The 18,447-nt window shown below is 33.9% G+C and overlaps 2 protein-coding genes across 2 annotated transcripts; both read right to left on the bottom strand.

Annotated features, from left to right (window-relative positions):
* Positions 1-13,714: 13,714 nt before the first annotated feature.
* Positions 13,715-14,853, bottom strand: LOC140879194 (uncharacterized). Its single transcript, XM_073282865.1, has 2 exons — positions 14,567-14,853; positions 13,715-14,420 (listed from the first exon to the last, which is right to left on the bottom strand). The coding sequence occupies exons 1-2, from the start codon at positions 14,851-14,853 to the stop codon at positions 13,715-13,717; spliced, it is 993 nt and encodes a 330-aa protein (XP_073138966.1).
* Positions 14,854-14,964: 111 nt separating this feature from the next.
* On the bottom strand, positions 14,965-16,227 carry LOC140879193 (uncharacterized). The gene is made up of 2 exons (XM_073282864.1): positions 15,749-16,227; positions 14,965-15,550 (listed from the first exon to the last, which is right to left on the bottom strand). Exons 1-2 carry the CDS (start codon positions 16,225-16,227, stop codon positions 14,965-14,967), a joined length of 1,065 nt encoding a protein of 354 aa, XP_073138965.1.
* Positions 16,228-18,447: the final 2,220 nt, after the last annotated feature.

The raw sequence follows: 18,447 nt of genomic DNA, 5'->3' as shown, positions 1-18,447 counted from the left end.
GTTGATTTTCATGGTAGTATTTGCTCCACCAAGGACACCTATTTATCAAGTAGGTGGATGTAGCCAAGGCTTCACCCCAGAATTGCTTCGGAAGTCCAGCATTTAGAATCAAACATCTCACTCTTTCAATAAGTGTCCTGTTCATTCTTTCTACTACTCCATTCTATTGTGGTGTTCTTGGCACTGAAAAATGTCTTGTTATTCCTCTTTGCTTGCATATATCCTTGAATTCCTTGGAGAGGAATTCTAACCCATTATCTGTCCTTAGAAACTTCACCCTTTGAGCAGTTTCATTTTCAGTTAACTCCAGCCATTCCTTGAACTTTTGAGTTGTCTTATCCTTTGTTTTCAAGAGGTGTGTCCAAACCTTCCTTGAATAATCATCGAATATAGATAGGAAGTAGCAGCTGCCTCCATGTGTTTGAGTTCTTGAAGGACCCCAAAGATCAGCATGGATATATTCAAGGGGTCTTGATGAAGTATGTTTTCCTGTGCCAAAATCCACCCTTTTTTACTTTCCCAGGATGCAATATTCACACAGCTCTGACCCTTGAATCTTATCTCCACAGCAAACCTTGCTTAGATAATTCTTCCAGTTCCCTTTGTCCAACATGTCCCAGCCTCATGTGCCACAACCTTGAGTTATCCTGATTTTCTTTAATCATAGCAGATCCTCCTACCACTGTTTTTGCTTTTAATATGTATAAGGAATTTATCCTCTTTACTCTCATCACAACTAGTGATCCCTTGGACACTTTCATCACTGCATTCTCACACTTGAAGTTGCAACCGTTGGATTCCAATGTGCCTAAGGATATCAGGTTCCTTTTGAGTTTAGGCACAAATCTGAATTCCTTAAGAACACTTTTAATCTCATCATGCATTTGAAGTCTGATACTTCCAATGCCTTTCACTTTGCATGATTTTTCATTTCCCAGAAGTACTATACCTTGGTCTACCTCACTTAACTCCTGAAACCATGATCTTATAGGGCACATGTGGAATGTGTAGCCCGAGTCCAGTATCCATTCATCCTTCATACTGTTATCTGTCATCATTAAAGCCTCAGCAGATTCATAACCTTCAGAGATTGCAGCTGCCTCTCCAGATGCTTCCATACCTTTCTCAATAGGTTTATTTCTTTTGTTCTCAGGATAGTCTCTTTTAAAATGCCCTTCTTTATGACACAAGAAAAATTTGAACTTTGATCTACTCTTTGATCTAGACTTGTTTCTGTTAGGGCCTTGAAATCTCTTCTCTGTTCTGCCCCTAACAGTTAGCCCTTCACCAAAGATCTCCCCACTGGATTGAAGTTTCTTTTGCAATTCTTTAGATTGTATTGCAGATTGAACTTCATCCAATGATATAGATTGATCCCTGCCATATAGCATTGCATCTTTAAAAATTTCATATGATTTAGGCAGGGCATTCAATAGTATAAGAGCCTTATCTTCTTCTTCGAGCTTCACTTCCACATTTTCCAGATCATTTAGTATCTTAATGAAATCATCAATCTGATCTTCAATTCCCTTTTCATCTTGGACCTTGAATGAGTACAGCCTCTGCTTCAGATACAGTCGATTAACAAGTGACTTGGTCATGTAGATAGATTCTAACTTGTTCCACATTGCAGCAGCCGACCTTTCTCTTGACACTTCTCTCAATGGCTTATCTCCTAGACACAAGATAATCGCACACTGAGCCTTGTCAAGAATCTCATCCTTCTCTTTATCTTTCAACGAACTGGACATTTCCTCCTTCTTCATTAGAGCATCAACCCATCCTTGTTGAACAAGGATCGCCCTCATCTTGATCCTCCAAAGTGCAAAATCATTCTTTTCAGTGAATTTCTCGATATCGAATTTTATTGATCCCATCGTGTCAATTCCCACAGACGGCGCCACTGTTACTGTTTGAATCAATCTCAATATATCGATTCACCAATCCAAAGAAATATATCACAGCTTTCAGAGATCAATAACATGCAATATATAATCAACAATCACAAAACCAAGAGCGAGAATCAAATCAACACAAGATATACGTGGTTCAGCAATAATGCCTACGTCCACAGGGTAGCCAATCTTATTGATAATCTGATGGATCCTTGCTTACAACTCACGCAATCATCAACAAGCTCAAGAACTTCAGAATTTACAGAAGGAAACTCAGCTCAAGGAATGATCACTCCTCACTGATCTCGATCGATCTTTTCTTATCTATTCTTGTGATCTCTCTCTGATATCTTGTCTGTGTTATCTCTTCTCAGTGATCGGCTTCTTCCTTATAAATCCCTATCAAGTAACTGACTCTAACAGAATTCAGGTAGAAGACTTCCCACATCCAACTGCCTGCTTTCATCTTGGACTGTGGCCCCTTCTCATATTGTACTTGGACTAAATATAAAGCCCATGAGTTTCTTTCTTGCTTGGCCAGAGTAAGTGAGAAACCTCAAGGCCCAAAGCCCAAACCACATTTAGCCTAGAACCTGTTAAGTAGACTGATTTGAAGACACCTTGATCCAACAGTTCAGATTACTGTGTCAATGAAACTGTGGCTTGTATCTTGATCGATGTTTCAACACGAGTTGAGACAGGACATCTACAGAAAGCTTTAAGTTGAGGCTAAATTTAGAATCTATTTTTTTAAGACGAATTTTTTTCCACACACAGTATTGATAGAATGTGGCAATCGTCTCCCAAGATACAACGATTTATATTTTGTAATAGGAGCACTACAAATTACAAAATCCGGCGAACGTTGAAGATCCTTTTTGAACTTCTAGAATGAGAAACAAAATATCAATGCAGCAAAATGTTAGTGCACGAAAATATATGTATTTTTGAATTCTAGATATATAACCTTAATCTGCCATAAAGGGTCTATATATATAAACATTCACAATAAGTTGTGTCTCTTGAAGTAGATTCAAGATCATCATCATCAAGGATAGAATGTCTTGTTGATCTCAGCCTCCATCTCCTTTGAACTTAACTTGAACCAACTATTTAATATACCCAACAATATATATGTAGGAATAAAAAGTACAAAACTTTCCATGTGGGACAAATCTCATTTCACCTACCATACAATAATTCGATTTTAAACATCAATCTTAAATAATTAATTTCTCATTCACCCGAAATCAATTTTCAGCAAATTAATATACCAAAATTATCTACTCGAAACATAGATTTCAATTCTCAAGTCTATTTCCAGTTTTATCGGACGATTGATGATCGATTAATTTTCGAGTCTTAATGGGCCTCAAAACCCATTTTTCTAACACAATACAGTAAATTGCGGACAAATTATTCAAAAAATTTCAAGAAATGAAAATACATTATTAAGACTCAATCTCGACGATACGAATGACCAAAATCAGTACCAATTATAAAAACGACAGTTTCCCATTATTATACATAATTAATTGTATTCGATAACAAAAGTAACTCGATGTAATTGATGATTGTAAGATGTGTCAAAGAGTGATACATCCGGCCTCGTGTGTTTCAATGGAAGCATGCAGTGAATGAAGGAGACAAGATGCATGCTGTACAAATCACCGTACAGTTTCCGGTCACACACGGCCGCGACAAGGCGGTGTCAGTTCATGTGCATGCCCATACCCATGCCATGTGGGATTTCTAGTGTCCTTTATCCATTTACAGAGACATCATTCATTACAAATTTCATGCCATCATTTCTCATCAGACAAGACACGACCTCACAGGTTGTGCTTCCATCTCCTTTTCAAGAACGTACGTACATATATTTTTGGGCGTCTGGTTTTGGAAATTTTATGGCCATAGTAAGACGATGTTCATGTAATTAAACATATTGTGGAGTGCATTAAATTTTGCTGCGATATTCACGTGAACATGTTGTGGCGTCTATGTTGTGTTCACAGCAAACATGTGCCTAGACTATAAAATTTATATATATATAAATTCACAATGTTTGATCCAAAGCGTCCAAGTTTAGGGGAATCCAGGTTTCTAGGCATTTTTCCATTTATTAAATAGGTCATTAATTTTAGTTTTACTCTTTTTTTTTATGATGTAGGAACTCATAACTGCTATCTTTCCGTGTGCAATTGATAGTAACACAATAGTTTATAAACTACGCTAGCCAGGTAAATCGCACAAGAGAAACCCTGTGCGACAGACTAGTTCAAAAAAGTGTTGGGTAGAAAGAATCGAAATCCTGACATTTGGCCAAATGTTCAACGACTCCACCAACTAGGACATCCTCTCGAGAACAGTTTTACCCTTTCTTTGGTTAGATCGTTGAATGAAGAAATACTGCGTAATCTAGGTGATTAACTTATATTGAAGATAAATTTTGTTTCTATATTTCTTTCGATGTGTTGTATTTTTTATTTTTTTTTACATAAAATGAATCTATTTCATTTGATTTTCATAAAAAAAAATAAAAAATTTTGTTCAATTTGATTGTAATAATTGAATTCGAGTCGAGCAATCGATAACCTAGAAGAAAAAAGTGGATGCAAGATAGGATCCCAAGTTGCCGTAGGACCAATTAAGATTGGGGGAGAAGTTTGGCAGAAGGTTTTGTGTGGCTATCTTTCTCTCTGCAACAAATTAGAAAAGGTGGAGCCCTCACACATTTTGAAATTTTCTATAGTGATAATATTTTTTATTTTCTAATTATATATTTACATAAGTAACAATAATATGTAATAAAAAAAAATAATGTGAGTGGCTCGCATACATACACAACCACAAAATTATTACATAAATATTTGTCCCCACTATTGTTTGGAACCATGAATTTGAATGTATTATATATACATATATATATATTATATTGTTATTGTCAATACCCACAAATTTGGACTATCGTGTCTGGGTTCGTTTCATTCTGAGATCAGATTGGTAACAGATAATTAATGACCAGTACACGAGGAGTTATTTCTGGTGTTAGTAATCAGAATCCACATCTATAAATGTCACACGGAATCTGTAGATTGGTTAAACAAATTTTTAAGCAAAATTCAATCAAAAAAAACTTTTAACATCATATTCATCTAGCAAGATTCTAGCATATTCAACTATTCAAAAACACTACAGAAAGACTCCAACAGATTTTTCTTAAAAAAAAAAAACTCCAACAGATTTCAGCCACCTATTCTAGAACACTTTTGAAATTATTAAGCATTTTTACTGTAAGCGGGATTCAATTTTAACTAATATGTTCGTGTTAAAGCAGGCGAGATATTATTATAAGTATACATTTCAAAGCATTATTCTCAAAATTTGTATGTTTGAAGCGCTGAAATTTATGAACTAATGGTAGATGTATATATGTATTTCGAGCATACCTGATTCCTACCTCGTCTTTTAGATAATTAAGATATAGGGGACTGATATCAGTTAACCATAAAATTCGTATATTTCATAGCACAATTTTGATACATGTTTATTTTTGAAAATCAGAACATTACTGTTATTTATGTTGTATGTGGGATTTTTGTGCAAAAGATTTTAAAGACTAAGAGGATATTTTTCTCATTTATTGAGTGACAATGGAACATAACTCGTTATTCTTAGATAAGAATGAAGGATAATTTGAAGACGATGAACAGACCCAACTTTTGGAGATGGTGAATGTAGTAACCAGACTTCCCGTTTAAGTAATTAAACTGTCTAAGCATATTTAAATGGTTACAACATGATTAAAGAATTTTCATTGAGGAAAATAAGTAGAAAATCGGATTCAAGATACCCGAAAATAGTCCAAAGGAACCTAAGGACCCGATTAGTTCGAAAACTCCGAACCCCAAGACTCAGGAGTTTGGATGGTGCGAAGCAAGAGTGCAGTTCGAAAGCACCGAGCAGTTCGAAAGCTCCGTACTCGAGATCAGAAAGTCCGATCTCCTTTGGATAAGAATTCATGGGCTTCTGATTGATGATTTGACTCGAAGGAGTTCGGAAGGTCCGAACCAGAGATCAGAAGTTTCGAACTCAGTTTGAAGAAGTGAGTTGTCCAATCAAAGTACACGCATTCGGTTAGGAGAGATCGGAACGTCCGAACTTTTTCATATAAATTGGGGCCGAGGCTGCCATTTTTTGAAATGCAATTCCACAGTATCTCTCTTGTTTCAATCTATATTTTAAGGATTTTTAGGCGTCATCACGAGGGCCGGGATATATCAAACTTCAAAGAGCTATCGGGGTCGTAACAGAATTGTGCCTAAAGTTTGAGGTCATCGTCATCAGTGGACTGACGAGGACGCAGGTATTCTTTGAGATCTTTGATAAGTTTGATAATATCTATTAGCTTAGTTAAGATTTTTAAAATTATATAAGTGATACGATATACACTTGATTATAGGCTTGGATCCTAGGTTGTAGACTTGAATTATACGTAAGTACGGATTGAGATATTCAGCTGAGTATGCATTCTTATGTGTTGCATTTTACCTGCTATGATATGCATGTATTTATGTTCATGTATCACATTGAGTTATATAGTCATTTATTGTAGGGTCGCTCCGTCATACTTGTGGGCGATGGAACATCATGACTCACGGTGGCTGACGGGTCGGGAGGGCTATGATGCTTCCAAGAAATTTTCAAATCCTTGTCCAGATTTGCATGCTAGTTATCCAGAGGGGTATTTCCGAGTTGGTACATGCAATCTGACGCTTCCTGTCTAAGCATGAGTTTTCTTGTTGATCCAGTTACACAATTCACGTCATATACATGCATATATAGGTTTGTATACTTATAATTATGTACGAGACGTTAACTCTCACGTTCTTGTTTTAATCTTGGACACCTCATTTCATGGGACAGACCTCAGGTTGGATGATGCTGGCAGGAGTGATACTTGAGGCGAGGAGCAACACACCCTGATGTTTCGAGTTTGTTTTGGTAGTTTCATTTGGGTTGTTTAGTTTGATACTCTTTTCGATCTGATTGTATTATAACTACTGTTGGTTTGAGGTTTGATACTATTGATTATTTTTTATGTTTCTCTATTTATGCTTATTTAAGTTAATTGTATGCTTAAGAATCTGATTAGTAGATGATTCTGGAGCAGATCCTTATGTTGGAACATGTTCTCGGATCTGTTAGATCTGATACCCGTGGTAGCGAAAGTTTAAAATTTTTATTTTTCTGATCTGGAACGATTCTAGATCGTGGGTATCAAATCCTTACGATTAAAACAAATAAGTAAAATAAAATAACAATTAAATTTTATCTCTCAAGTCTCAACTTGAGGTTATGAAATCCAACAGATTTCTCTGCTCTTCTTGTATATCCCAGGAACTGATGACTCGATTAACTCCTGAATCAGGTCCACGAACAGAAATCTAAACCCTCTGATAGACTGCACTAGAAAGTCTATCAGAAGTTTCTACGATGAAAATTAACAGATTTGATCTGTTAAACCAGACTGCAATTTCAAAAATTGCAGACTGGAATTTTTGAACACAAAGGAGGAAGGGGCGGCCGAAAACCCTAGGGATAGAGCTCTCTAGGTTTCGAAAATTATGAGCTGTTGCTTATAATTTCTGTACTGCAATAACTTATTTATAACATGGGCTGCTAACAGCTTAGGGCCCATTAGTCATAAGTTCAAGCCTGACAAGCAAAGCCCGCATGTTCAAAAATTAATATAAAATTTATCGTGACTTAATTTGACAAACCAATTTTACCAATATGTACAGAAACCTTTTCTGTACATTTTAAAGTCAGGATAAATTTTTTGAATGCGAATTCAGTGGTTTCCAAAAATGGCATCCCTATGTCATTTTAGGAAATCTCACTCCATCTACTCATTAATAAGAAGTCCTACTTCTCATTCGCTAAATTTAACTCATTAAATTTAATTATCTCAACGGGGATTAGAAATCTATTACTTGTGTAACCCTCAATGGTTCAGAGATACAGCTAGCCGTGGGCCCACAACTCCTTTGTGACTCGGAACAACAATTTCTGACTTGCCCATCGAATCATGATAAGAGCGCCTAGCAACATCGCCCCATGATTCCCTAGGTATCACTGATAATGCCTGCAAGAACCAGTGGGTTTTGGTTAGCGTACAGTACGGTCCCTTCATCAATATATCCCGATCGAATCAACAACCATTGGTATATCGAGAGTTGTTCGAGATTCGATAACTATGCAATACTTCTTGAAGATCAAATAGTGACATCGCATGTGCAACTAGGAAACCAAGTAACCTAAAACACATCATGTACTCTGGCCAGAGATTTGTCACACTAATATCTCCTCAGATCGCATAGGATATCCACACTCGCAAGCGTGTGGTGAATCCTTGACAACAAAGCATTTACTCCTATATGTGTTGTAACTGTACCCAATCTCGACACCTGATGACCCTCATAGAGTCGGCAAACGAGTCAAAGTACAGTACTAGCATATAGAGTCACCATGATGTTTCAAGTAGTAAGGACTAATGATGTACAACCAAAACCACGGACTTTTCCACTCAATTTGTGAAAACCACTTGGAAAGTCCGAATAGGGTAGTTCGATCATTCATCCAATGAATATCCATTTGCATGCTTCAAACATCTCTATGTTCCATACCAATGAAACGTGATACTCGGCATTGCAAATGCTAGTCTCAATCTTGAGCGATCCTTATCCTTATTGCGGACGGCTCAATTGATTAGGAACTGGTTTAAAATATACAGTGATTACAAAATGTGTTTTATGATAGTCATCCATATCCACTATCACATCTTGCATGCACTTTAGTATATTTAAGGTATTTATCTAAGCATCGTATAACACGTCACAACATAACAATATGATAAAAGATAAAGTAAATTCCAATATAAAGTGTAAATTATGTTAAACAAAGATTGTTTACAAATAGAATCAAAAAGGCCCTTAACCACAAGTTGGCTAGTAGGGCACCCACTCTTTCACCCTACAGTGAAGAAATATAAAAATCGAAGATGTTATGTAGCTCTATTCTGTTTTATGCATGCTACTTACTAGATATGATGTTTTTTTTTACGATCCCGCTGCTGTAAAACAATAGGCAAAGTTGTATTAGACATTATATTATCAAGTGGAATGAAATATTAGTATTCTGAAAATATTTTCTGAATTCCAAGGCTTGTTGGATTTGAGTTGATAAACTCGACTCTGGCGACGGAGTTGCACTATGTCCGTCGCCACTATGTCTTGGGTTTTGTGGCGTGTCATAACTACTCCAACTTTCATTTAATTTCTTAGTCATGTAAGTTTTCAAATTGTAGCTTTAGTTTAGCAAGTTGATACTCATTTTCACTTTCAATCTTTTTTCATTGAAGTACCGAATTTTCATGAAACACGTTAGCATTAACATCGGGCACCACATCAGTAATTTATGGTGCCACATGTGATTTTCCATTGATGCTAAGTCAATATTGTTTATGGGGAAAAAAACTAAAATTTACAATAATGACCAACTTCCTAACTCAAAATTGTTACCTGAAAAATTACTGAATTAAAAATTAATGGGTAATGCTACATGTACACGGAGTGTTACACGTTGGGTTACACATTGCACTTGAAATTACATGATTATCCCTGCATTTTATTTGGAAAAAATATTTCAAAAATTAATGTAAAATAATCATGTAATTTTAAATGTAATGTGTAACCTAATGTGTAACCCTCAGTGTACATGTAGCATTATCCAAAATTAAAATAGCCATACTTAAGTAAATATATTACAATTATGGAAGCTTTCCAAGCATATATATATATATATATATATATATATATTATAAAATGAAAATAAAGAGGATTAATTGCTCTATATTTTCATGTGTACAAGGGGTGTAAAGTTTTCTTCTACCATAAGTTATATGAATGCTTGACGGAATGGCGAACATTTATCAGTACTGGTAAATACATAAATGCAAGAAATCAAAGTTATTTTCAGGTGAAAAATTTTCAAGTAAATATAGCCAATCAATTTTTTTCTCCTTTAATGATATATATATATATATATATAATAATATATAATTGAAGCATTAAATTTCTGGCAAGTGGTGTTGGACCAGGAAAATAATTGTAGCAAAGAGGAGAATGAACACAGCAAGATATCAACCCACACGCATGTATAAATAATAATTAAGATCTCACACCCACCTTTTCAGTCATAATAGAAAATATTATATATTTAGATATTATTACAACAAATAACAAAATTATGCAAACAAATAAATTAAGAGGAAGACAAATATATATTTACGGGTAAAACACCATGAGCAAATTAAGTAGGAACATTCGCCACATCGAAAGGTTTGTACAAGAAGAGACCGATGATTCACAGTAACACCTTTATATGTTGCAATACACTAGCTTCATGTTCATTAAAAAAAAATTGAAAAAAAAATACACTAGCTTCATGTTCATTAAAAAAAAATTGAACAAAAAATACACTAGCTTCATGTTCATTAAAAAAAAATTGAAAAAAAAATACACTAGCTTCATGTGTTTATGATCGTGAGATTTTAACGTCAGGTTTCATCGGATTCCATTCGAAACTAACGAATTCGATTATATTTAAATTGGCGAGCAAACTTTTTTCCCATTTAAACCCAAATGACTCAATTAGGAGTGGTATACAGTACTACCGCATCGTACTGAAATCATATATCGTATCGAAAATTATGATATAAGAAAATTTTATACATATATTGTACCGAACATTCGGTATAACGAAATTTTCGGTACATATAAATAACATACCGATCATATCGAAATTTTACGGTATAACGAAATTTCAGTACGGTATCGATATATACCGTTTTATACCAAAAAAAACCTAACATTTTTAAAAATTTTAAAATATTTTGTTTATAAGTATTATATATTTTTAAACTTTTATATTGTTTTTATATTTCGGTATATCGATATATACCTAAATTTTTAAATTTCATACCGTTATCGTACCGAAAAATTCGTTATCGTTACCGTACGGAAATCTTCGGTATATCGAAAATTCGACATTTTTTCGGTACAGTAACTTTGGTATACCAAAAATTCGGTATTTTTTCCCAATTCTAGACTCAATTATGTCAATTTTAGTTTATGTTTTTTTTAGCAAAAATAAAAAAATTAGATAAAATTTAAATTATTTCCCTATATATTGATATAGTTATAGCAACAAGACATTAAATTTAATTTGAGTTGTGACAGTAGTGTGTGTAGGGTGAACCACAGACATGGACCATCAGTAGTTTGGATCATTGGATAATAAAGGGTGGGTTTGATTGAGAAAAGGTATGACAACACATACACACCTTTCATTTCACATTTTGGTATATCCCTTCTTTTTTTTTTTTTGACTTTATTTTTATTTTTTTAAAAAAATTTCTTTTTTGATAGAGACTGGAATGCAATATTTTTAACATCATTTTAACCATAATTTTGTTTATAGTGGGTAATGTAAAAAAAACTTTTAATATAGCTATACTGAAAGATGTTATTCACAATCATTTTTTCCCCATGTACTCCATTTTATTAATAAAATAATTTTGTTTGGTTATATATATCGATGTGTATGTATATTCTTCTAGATCATAATTAGTAACTTGATATCATCCCTAAGGAGGTATTATTACCACAACTATGGATCCAACCATCATTATTGGTCAAAATACATGTGAGTCACGTTTAAAGTCAGTCTTAGGCTGTAATACACTTTACTTTTTTTTAATTACTTATTTTACTTAATTAGTCCATTATAGTCTACCATTTTTTGCACTCAAAGCTCAGTTTACCTTCTTAATTCTAGAACACAACTTCATTAAACAATTCAATGTAATGATTTTTTTGTTATATGTATAATTATTCTTTTTCGGTTAATAATATATAATTTATTATATTAAGTTTAAGTTCATGACTCCACATGAAAATTGTTTTTAGTGACGATATTTACCGGCACTGGGTATCGAATGTTGTTGTCGGAGTGGGTTTGCAATTAATTTAAATTAATTATGAGTAGAAAAATTGACTCACCGTTTATGAAAAAAATACCAAAAAAATAAAAATTAATATAAGGATATCAGAAAAAAAATTGTGCCTAGGAATGATGCATGGGCATTTAAGCATAGAGTTAATTGGGTTTCATGTGGTAGGTCCATTTTTCACACACAAACAAATATATATATATATATATATATATATATATATATATATATATATTATTCTATAGTTTCAAGGGTTCTTTTTGCACCTCTTATCCACAAATTGGCAAAAATATTTACCTCGTGTTTTTGTTGTTTAGTTATAAATGACCTCTCCAATCCCGAGTCGACATAATGAGACAAGTAAAGACAATCGTTCGACAAATATTTTTTATAATTACCAAATTTTGCATAAATTTTTTTGAGAAAGTAGCCAAACTCATCCGGTGAGTTAGCTTATTTTTGGATTTGGATATTTCAAGAACTGAATATTAGTTTTTAGGGAGTGTTTGTAATCCCTAAAAAAAGTGATTGTTAGATTTTTGTTTAAAAAAAATCACTTTTGTGTGTTTTTAAATCCAAAGTATGTGTTAACTAATGCTTAACTTAATTGAAATCCAAAAGCTAGTCATATGATGATTATGATTCTCCAAAAATGATTATAATAAAAAAGTCAATGTTAAAATCAGTCTAATAACTTATATATCAAACACTACCCAACTTTGATTTTTAAATTTTCATATTTGTTTTCAAACACTACCAACTTTTGATTTTTCTTAAATTTTTTATAATCAATTAATTTAATCACTACTATAAAAGCATAATCTTTTGCAAACACTCCCTTACTCGAACATGTGAGTATCAGAAAATTATCGACGCTTGTTTGATGAAATATGACTGACTAGAAAAATGCAGAGTTATTGCTTGACAACCCAACTTTGACAAGTTAGCGTACAAAAATTCAAAACATGTCAATTTACGAAACTAAATTTGCTATTTTCCTAAAAAATTTTAACACTGTTACCAAAACCTGAATGCAAAACCTCCTAGGAAAGAATCATTGTTTGATCGAATTTATTAGAGTGATTTCGAGGTTGCAAGTTCAACTTTTAACCATATTTAGCGGGCCAACACCAAGCCCAAATTAAATGGGCTATTTCGAAGTCCAAACAACAATCTAGGAGGTCATCCCCAAGGCAAAATTTAAATGGACAAAATAATGTAGCAGGTCATCCCCAAGCCCAAATTTAACTGGGCTATTCCTTGAATTTCAACACTTCAATTTTTTCTATTCGCATATTAAAATCCGAGCAAGATTGCCCCGATCAAAAATATAAAAATTTATATGTATATATCTATAGGAAAAATTGCATATGCTATCTATATGAACTCCCGATATTGATGATAACTCTTCAGGAAAAAAATTCAATGAATTCTTTGTGTTTCAAATATTGAGCACATGAACCTCTGAAAGTATGTACGGACAAGGACGTGTGTGCTCGAGATTTGAAAACATAGAAAGTTAACAAATAAATTTTTTTCATAGAGGTTTTCATTAATATCGATATTTCCAGGACCGATCATATTAGTTTTTTGGCTTGAGTCTAACTTAAAAAAAAGGGCCCTACGAACACTCATAATACTTCATTACAATTTTCTTAAGTAAAATCGGCAAAACTAAAATACAATATTTATTACAATGCAATATTTCTGTTATAACTAAACATGCCAAACATATTGCAAATGTTCACTTTAACACAACTCGCCTTACAGTTTTGGTGGCAAAAATATTAATCAAATCAGTATAATCAAGTTGTTCAATAACTTCTTTTTCAATTGATAACATAGCCAACCCATTCAATCTTTCTTGTGACATAGTAGATCGCAGAAATGTTTTGATGAGCTTCAACTTTGAAAAACTTCTTTCTGCGCTTGCCACTGTAACTGGTTTAGTTAACAGGATTTTGTAAGCAACATGAGCGTTAGGAAAACAACCATCCATCCTTTTCAAATAATCTAATATATCAATGACTGATTTTGATTCTTCTGGCAAAGAACACTTCAAAAATGTTAACTCCAAAAACAAATCAACTCCATTAACATCAGAACAACCATTATGTTTAAGAGAACTTTCAAGATTTTTGCAAGACGTCAACAAGCTTTCATCATCCGAAAGTTGTAGTCTCTCTACCTTGAATAGAAAACCAAATATTTCTTCATATTTTTTAAACTGTTCAAATCGAGACTTAATAGACGAACGAGTTTGATCAACTATAAAGATAAAGTAGTTAACTCTGAACGACTCCTCTGCTGACAGTGCTACTTCAGTACTACTACTTTCATCAAATTGTTTTTTTCTACGGACAACTCGTTTTTCTCGAAATACAGCTTCAATACCCATTACACTTGCCATTTCTTTAGCTTCAACAATTGCCTTATCAAAACCAGATTCTCTATAATCTTCAAGAAATACCACAATTCCTTGTAAGAGTTAGATAGCAACATCAATATCCATATTTTCGGATTGAAAAAATTTACTCACAGTGTTTATTGCGAATAACAACTTATACCAAATCACCATACCAAGTAAGAATTCAACCTCTCAAGTTCATATAATGCCAAGGACTCTGCTTCACTCTTTGTTTTTGGATCTTTAGTTTCTTTTGTCAAATCAAGCAAAACATCTCTAATTTTAGAAATTTGTTCTTTTATAGGTTTCACGCTCTCTACATGACTTTCCCAACGTGTTTGTGATAATGGCTTAACTGTCAAACCCTTTACATGATCTTTAAAAATTCTCCATCGCTTGGTAGATAAGGAGAATAATGTATAAATGCGTTGTATCACTCCGAAAAATGACATAGCTTGAGGACAACAGTTCGCCATATCACATAATGCCAAATTAAGGCTATGACAACCACATGGAGTATAAAAGGCTCTGGAATTTATTTCAAGAATCCTTTTTTGTACACCTTTGTGTTTTCCTTTCATGTTAGATCAATTGTCGTACCCTTGAACTCGTATATCATCAATATCAAGCCCAAGATTGATCAAAGAATCCTTAAGATGCATAAAAAGCCCAAGCCCAGTCGTGTCATCCACCTCTATAAATTCTATCCAATATTCTTTCACTTTTGTTGAATTTCCCGACTCATCCAAACATCGTATGGCAAGAGACATTTGCTCCTTATGACTAATATATGGAGTACAATCTAAGATGATTGAAAAGTATTTTGCCTTTTTGACCTTTTCAAGTAATTTCTTTCTTACTTCATCTGCCAGCATTTGTATCAATTCATTCTGAATTTTTTTACCAAGATATGTAGTATAGGTTTCATGGTCTTTGATACGCCGGAGATGCTCTTTCATTATCGGATCAAACTCAGCAATCATTTCAACCATCAGCAAAAAGAGGCCATTATTTTCAACATAAAGTTTCTCACAACTTCCTCGAAATGCCAAGTTATTTTTCGCCAATGTTTGCACTATGGAAATTATCCTGTGCAACACAAGTTTCCAGTGTTCTTTTTCTTTGTTCAAATGTACCTGTGCTTTTGCATCAATTGTTTGATTCTTTTGTAAACTTCGTTCCAGTTCAATCCAATCAGTCATACACTACATATGCTCCTTACTCGCTTCATGGGCTATAAGACAACAACTTAAATTATGTCAGTCGTTGTATACTTCATTAGCTAATTTGATATCAATCTTGTTCTTTTGTTTTTTGAACAATTTACAACAAAAACAAAAGATTTTGTCCACATAATTTGAATACAACAACCATCTTCTATCATTTTCCTCCCCGTTTGGCAAAATTCTTTTATAATGCAATACATTAAAATGTCTATTAGTACTATCTTTTGGAAACAAAGTACGAGCATCTCTCTTTGGACCCCTCTCTACCAAAAAGTCTATCATTTTTTGATCAATACTATCCCACTTTCCTGGATCATCAAAAAAAGTCAGTTGACTTAAAATTTCATGTTGAACTTTCTCATCATTTTTCTCAGAAAAATTGGATTCTTCTATATTGGAATTTTCAAGAACCCCCTCATTGTTGCCCATTTCATCCATATTGACAGATTCGAGCACTTCCTCCTCATCATTTAATTCAATACATTCTTCTTCATTCATCAAATTTTCAGCCACATTTTTACTCTCTGCAATACTGGGAGTGAAATAATTACCGATATCTCCAGCTTGACTTTGAATTAACGATTCTATCCTCAACTTTCTTTTTATTTTTTGGTATCCCGACATGTACTTGGGAGGCATGATATATGAATTTGCCTAACAAAAAAACAATGAAACAAAATATAATTTTTGTTCACTAAACCAATTCACAAAATAGCAATGTAATAGCTATAAAATTGCAGTCATAGTTGAAAAAATAATATAAAATCGATGGCACAATTCAAAGCAAAATAAGCAATCTGATTTGTGATTATTCGAGAAGGATTAATCAACACAGCCCAATTATATAATCTAGAATTAATGTCAACACTTTAATTTAAGAAATTTGTTTAACAAGTCAATAAAATTTGAATCCCAACAAACAATAATTTAATAATATTAAAAATCAAAACAAATAAACAATGATATCAAGTTAGGGGCCTAGGGCTCCCGTTTTTCCCAAATCTAAAACAAAAATAATATTTCATATTCACTAATTACTGACCTGTGGTTGTGGCGTAGATTTAGTGATTTGATGAAATTTTTCTACGTGATGAAAAGCTTAAAGATTAAACCCTCCAAGGCAGAGAAGTGATTTTCTCATAGAAACGAGAAACGAAAAGTAGAAAACAACTTTTCCCTTTATTTCGTAAAATGAGCTCACTTTCTCGGAATGGTTATTTGTTCAATGTGAAAGAGTTATAAATGTGCCGGGTGGATTGAATTTTAAAGCCTTTTTCATAATCATAGACTTATATTTATTATTACTATATACTTATATAAACCCAAATAAATGGGCCCTAAAAAAAGTTGTAATTTTGGGGCCTGAGTTCATGGACTCTTTAGCCTCAAGAAAGGCCCGACCCTGGATATTTCATAGAAGTTATATACATCTGTACATGCAATTAGACCATCTCCAACCTCTCCTCTATAACGAAAGATTTCTCCATTATAAAAGAGGAAAACCCAACCCAACTCTATTTGCACTCTTTATTTTGGAGAGTGCTACTGTAACGTCCCGTTTTTATCTTAAATGAATTTATTTGAGTTAATCGGAGATTGCAGAGTTCTCGAGCCGGTTTGATTTTGATCAGGGTCCTTTTTGCAAATTTTGGAAATTTTAGGGAATAAAACGCAAATATTGATTTTTATATATTATCTACACATAGATTTTAATTGGAGAAGCCTCCATCTTCCTCTCCAACCGTGAACCTCCATTAGAGCCACCCCTTTTGGAGTTTTGAGCTTTTAGATTTCCTTCCGAGCTCGATCCGGCCGTTGGAATTTATTTCTGAAGGCAGATTAGTGATCACTGCAGTGAGAGCTCTGTTATATCGTAAGTTCTTCTTCGATCCGATACATTCTAGTTTTTGGATGTTGTTAGAATCGTTCTAGATTCGAGTATGTTGTTCTTGACAGAGTTCTGGTCGTTTATTATCTGTCGGTTTTGAAATAGAGCGACGTTCGGAATTGTTATGATTTTTGGAAGCCATTTTCGAAAATCATGGTTTTGAGATTTGTTGGGTTTGTCTTGTTGTTGTTGTATTAGCATTGAATTGAGTTGTTATCGGTATTGAACTGCTGTCTGCGTTACTGGTTTGTTCAGTTATAGCCGTTATGCCGTCGGTTTGAGTTTTGGGGATTTTGAACCGTTTTGAGTTGTTGGAACTTGGCTTATAAGTTGATCTTGGTTATTGATCATTCTTTTGTCTCCGTACAGATTCGTTTGGAGGTATCAAGCTCAGAGTTAGCAGCTGTTTGATCGTTTCCGAGATTTGAACAAAGAACGGTATAGAGAATTTCCTTGAACCGTTGCCTTGTTGTTGTTAGATTGTATAGTTGTTGATACAGTCTCTTTTGTAGCGTATCCAGAGTTGGAAGCTACTGCATTGAAAGGTAAAAACAGTCATCGTAGCGGGATAGCATACTCGGGACTGTGGTTCTCGAGTTTCCCCTTTGAAATCACATACTTGCATTTACACTTGTTCTAGCATGAGGAACTTGTGTCTTGTTTGATTGTATTGGCTTTTGTTAAATGACTTATGTGTTATATTTATGTTATACATTCATCTTGAGCCAATCTTGTTTTCAGCGGGCAGAACCACCCTTTTTGTTTAGACGTTTGGGAACTATGATTGAGTGGCCTAGGTTGTAGTATTTCGCCTAGTGCTAGCATACTCATTATGGTTGCTCAAAGTCTAGAGGAGTGGGATACGTGGCACCACCTCGATTGGGAGGGTCGGTGAGTTGTTACGTGATCTTATCCTCGGGATCCCAAAAGCACAGCTGCAATCCCTCTTTTATCAG

This window comes from Henckelia pumila, chromosome 2 (assembly GCF_033568475.1).
Source record: "Henckelia pumila isolate YLH828 chromosome 2, ASM3356847v2, whole genome shotgun sequence".
Classification (NCBI taxonomy): Eukaryota; Viridiplantae; Streptophyta; class Magnoliopsida; order Lamiales; family Gesneriaceae; genus Henckelia; species Henckelia pumila.
This window is presented reverse-complemented; position numbering and strand designations above follow the sequence as displayed.